This window comes from Acanthisitta chloris, unplaced genomic scaffold (assembly GCF_000695815.1).
Source record: "Acanthisitta chloris isolate BGI_N310 unplaced genomic scaffold, ASM69581v1 scaffold298, whole genome shotgun sequence".
Lineage (NCBI taxonomy): Eukaryota > Metazoa > Chordata > Aves > Passeriformes > Acanthisittidae > Acanthisitta > Acanthisitta chloris.
Genome location: NW_008686703.1, coordinates 70232 through 74801, shown reverse-complemented (window position 1 = coordinate 74801; position 4570 = coordinate 70232). Strand labels below are relative to the sequence as shown.

At 46.5% G+C, this 4570-nt stretch overlaps 1 protein-coding gene across 1 annotated transcript in view; it reads right to left on the bottom strand.

Annotated features, from left to right (window-relative positions):
• Nucleotides 1-3718: 3718 nt before the first annotated feature.
• Nucleotides 3719-4570, bottom strand: part of RUNX1 (runt-related transcription factor 1) — a gene marked incomplete at its 5' end in the record, with an annotated part of 66213 nt that continues 65361 nt past the window's right edge. Inside the window, one exon of the mRNA XM_009080286.1 lies at nucleotides 3719-4212. Within this exon, the coding sequence (XP_009078534.1) occupies nucleotides 3719-4212 (494 nt within the window). The remainder of the gene's footprint in view (nucleotides 4213-4570) is intronic.

The following is a 4570-nucleotide window of genomic DNA, read 5'->3' as shown; positions in this document are numbered from 1 at the left end:
AGAGTGAACTCTGAGGCCTCAGAGCCAACGAGATCGAGGTCATGTGTGACCTTTGAAGCTGTTTGATACAGGGAAATCTAGACAAGGAGCTGTGTCTTGTGACAGGAACACACAGGCTCATAGGAAGGACTACCAGGAGGTGAATCTGGGGTGGGGAAGGTGCCTCAGGCACTCTGCTCACTGCAACTCCACAGCAGAACCACAACAGTACTACAGTTTTGATCCCAATCACCTACTGGGATGAAAAAAGGAGACAAACAGACATTATGCACCTAGAAAAACAGATACTGCAATTTGGAGATAGGGATGAGGGAATATTTTATCCAAATCTCCTCTTTCTACCTTCTCATTGCTCTTAAGATACAAGTGGAACAACATGAGAGCCATTTCCCAGCCCTGGAGGTCTTTGCTGCCCTTGGTGGGACAGGAGATGGCCACAAAAATAGGGATTTGGGTAAACTGTGGTTTCTCCTAAGTGATTAAAGCCACAGTGATTACACAGACTAATTGCCAGGGATAATAAGCTTGGCTTTTCCTCTCTCTGTGCTTGACATACACAGCGAGGTTGGCTCAAAAGTTTCTTTGCTGCCACTTATCACATGGGAGACAGTAGGAAATCCCAGTTAAGTGTCACTAAAGACATGGGGGAAGTGTGGTGACCTGTTCTGAAGATCCTCACCCTGTTCGCACCATGGAGAGCAAAATTAAACTTCACTTTTAGGGCAAGTGTGGAGAAAATAGATGTATAGACCCAAGAAATGTTCGCTGTAGAGTCTAATCTCCAGGCTAAGAGATGCCAACTCCATATTCTTGTGAATCTGTGACCTTTTGGCTTCACAAGTGGGTGGCTGTCAATCCTTGGGGGTTGAAAGGGGCAAAGAGCTTTAGCAGAAAGCAGGTTGTGGTGGTAGATGGACCTGGGACTGTGGTGACCACATCTACCTCACTTGGGCGACTACATCAACTTCATGTGACCAGCCCAGGCTGCTCCAAGCCCCATCCAGCCTGGCCTGGAACACTCCCAGGGATGGAGCAGCCACAGCTGCTCTGGGCAACCTGTGCCAGTGTCTCAGCTCCTCACAGGGAGCAATTTCTCCCCAATATTTCTCCCCAATAGATTAGATCTAATCTAATCTTACTCTCCTTCATCTTTAGGCCTTTCCCCTTGTCCTGTCACTCCATGTCCTAGTGAAAAGTCCCTTTCTAAGTCATCTCCCCTCCATGATGAGGTCACCAGCTCCTCTAAGCTCCTCTCCTGTCCCTCCCTTCTGGTTCCCATTACATTACTCTGCCCTTGGGCATTCCAGCCACAGGAGAGATGTGAGAGCTCTGGTAAATGGTGGTTTAAGTGCATAGAGACAGAGCATGTGTGACATAAACTCTGCACAGAGCTACTCTTCAGTGATGAAGGACTTTGTTTGGGCTACTGAAGAGGTTAGAGTCCAACTATTAAATGCCACATCAGGTCTCTGGATCTCTATATTCACCAAGATCTCTGAAGTATCCTTTCCTTTGATGTTTTCTGCCTTTTTTTTCCATTCAGAGCAACTGGAAGATGCTCAAGAATACCCCATCAAATGTAAAACCCCAAGGAATGTGTGACACACTTTGAGCTGTTGCTGAGCTCTCTTGAAACACTCCTTAATTTCCTGCACCAAAACAACCTTTTTTTTTTTTGTTTTTACCCATGTCAATTTTTCAATCCATCACTTTTCCAGACCAAAGTGCTACTGCATCTGCCTTAAACAAGCAAAAATCATACATATATATATATATATGTATATATATGTATATATATATAAAAAGACAACTTGAAAACCAAATGGTTTTAAATAAATCCACCTGTCTTGCTGCCTGCAGCCAAGGATCTTGTTCACTGGAATCCTCTTCACTGGAATCAAACACTGCTCTGAAGTCCTGCTTGCAAATACTCTCTGAGTTGCCCTGCAATTGTTGCCACTCGTTTGAAGAGGTACATTAAATAAGAATCAGCTCATTTGGGGGACTCAACATCAGCAGTTTTGGAGTTACTAAGGAGTCCAACAACTCATTCAGGCCAAAAAAACCTCCAAGGAAATAGTGCCATAAGCTCTACAGTGACATCTGATATGTTTGTGCTGGAATGATGGGCATGGTGACCACTCCATGCTGGACATAGAGACATAGAATCATCAAGCTTGGAGGAGATCTCTAAGATCATGGAGTCCAACCGCCCTAACATGCTATTAGGATGAGCCTTGGAGATGTGCTACAGGGCAGAACATTGTCTACACCTGCTTTAAATACCTTTCTCTTATCTCAGGAGATGATGATGGAAGAACCTTTCAGGCCTTGTCTTTGCTGGAGCTTTCCAGACCATAGGATCATAGGTTTGGATTGGAAGGATCTTAAAGATCATCTCATTCCACCCCATGCCATGAGCAGGGACACCTCCCACTTGATGATCTTCGAGGTCTCTTCCACACCATGGTTGGCCTTGATGATCTCAAAGGTCTCTTCCAGCCTTGATGATTCTATGATTCTATGGTGATGAAGGAAAAGCATGGAAGGAATAGGGAGAGATGACTCCACTGCATGGGAAAGCACAGAAACTCCCAAGGACTTTGGTGCCTTCCAGTGGGAATTTTGCACCTCAATCCCTTGGAGGATCTGAGCTGAGGACATGAGAGTGAGACAACTGTAAACAATATTCCTAGGGAATGAAGAGGTCACTTTACCCATGGTTTTTCCAGCCTTTTTCAATGTGACAAATTGGCCTTTGGCTGCTCCCAAAAAAAGGCAATTGCTGATCTTTTTTTCTCTTTAATATAGGCATATTTAAATAATAATAGGTATCCACAAATAAGAAAAGTCTAAATATCAAGCATAAATATCAAAGAACTCATAAAAGAAGTACAGTAGTTGAAAAATGGCCCAAGGCTGTGGTAAAAAAAACCAACAAGTCCAAGAGATAAAAAGTTAAATTAACTCATGGAAAAAAAAAGGGGCTGATTCTTTCAGTGGACAAAGCAAGAAAAAAGCATTAAACCAACAACAACAACAAAAAAGCAAAATCTGGGCTTTCTTTGCAATTTATAAGGTGCCAAGAGAAATCAAACACATGAGATGCAAAGCAGGATGAGCTGCATCCTAAAAAATACCCCCATAAAAACAACCCCAGCGATAAAAAAATTCCATTTTTCTTTGGAACATCCGATCTGGTTTAAAAAAAAAACCCCACAAATAAAAAAGCAAGGATGAAGTCCAACATATAAAACCTCTCATTCACAGCATTGCTAAAATGGAAGCTTTCACAGTTTCCCTTTGGGAATCTTCCTATATTTCCTTATGATGTACATAAGATGGAGTAAACTCCCTAAGTTGGGTTGGGTTTTGTTGGTTTGAACTCTTAAAAACAGAAGTGAACCAAAACTCTCTTGTGGAGACCTTCAAGCCCAGGATGGAAACACACTAGGTGCCTTCCTACCCAACCTCACTCCCTCAGGACCACCAACTTAGGTGTCCTCCTCGCCAGAAGCTCAGGGATACACCACCGGAGCCACGTGGCTTGGCCAAGGGTTGGCTAACACTTGCCACCACTCCTAGGAGCACTGACTTTGGGAGGTTTTGCTTCTGAAACTGATGGTTGAACATGCCCAAGAGCAAGATGGGTGGTTGTGGGATCCCTGTGGGAAGTGGGAAGCATGTTAGTCCTGACCCAGAACTCCTTGAGGTGTCTTCAGTATGGTCTCCACACTGCTTCTTCTAGCCTTGCCGTGCTTGCCATGTTGGTGGGGGAGTTGCTGTGGCTCCCTTCTGCCTCCACCACATCACTCTGGTTGGGGAGGTTGGGGTTGAGGAGTGTGGAGCCCGTGGAGGCGTTGGTGCAGGGTGGGTGGATGCGTGGAGGGGACCTGTCTCCTCCAGAGATCATGGAGAACTGGTAGGAGCCAGCAGAGGTTCCGTAGTAGAGGTGGTAAGAAGGAGAGCTGGTCTGGAAGGGGCTGCCCTGGGCTTGGGATGAGCCTGGGTAGGGAGGGGGGAGGTATGTGTGGTATCTGGTGGCTGTGGACATGGCTGACATGCCGATTCCTATCCCTGAACTGACTGGGGTGGGGGTGTAGGTGAAGGCTCCTGGGTAGTGCATCCGAGGGTCGGAGATGGAGGGCAGAGCGGAGAAAGAGCGGTCGATGCCCACCCGAGGGTCACTGAAGGCTGTCAGGTCAGAAGCACCTGGAAGGGAGGGAAGGGAGACACAGACCATTGAGCTGGCAGAAGAGGTTCACAGGTTTGAGGCTATAAACAGCATCCATACCAATCTGTGGCTTATCATGGCCTCGAATCCTGGGCTGCATCTCAAGGAGTGTGGGCAGCAGGTCCAAGGAGGTGATTCTCCCCCTCTGCCCTGCTCTGGTGAGGCCTCACCTGGAGTGCTGCACACAGCTCTGGTGGCCCCAACAACAGAATGACATGGAACTGTTGGAGCAAGTCCAGAGGAGGACACAAAGCTGATCTGAGGGTTGGAGTAGCTTCCTTAGGAGAGAGCTGGGGCTGTTCAGCCTGGAGAAGAGAAGGTTGTGTGGAGACCTCA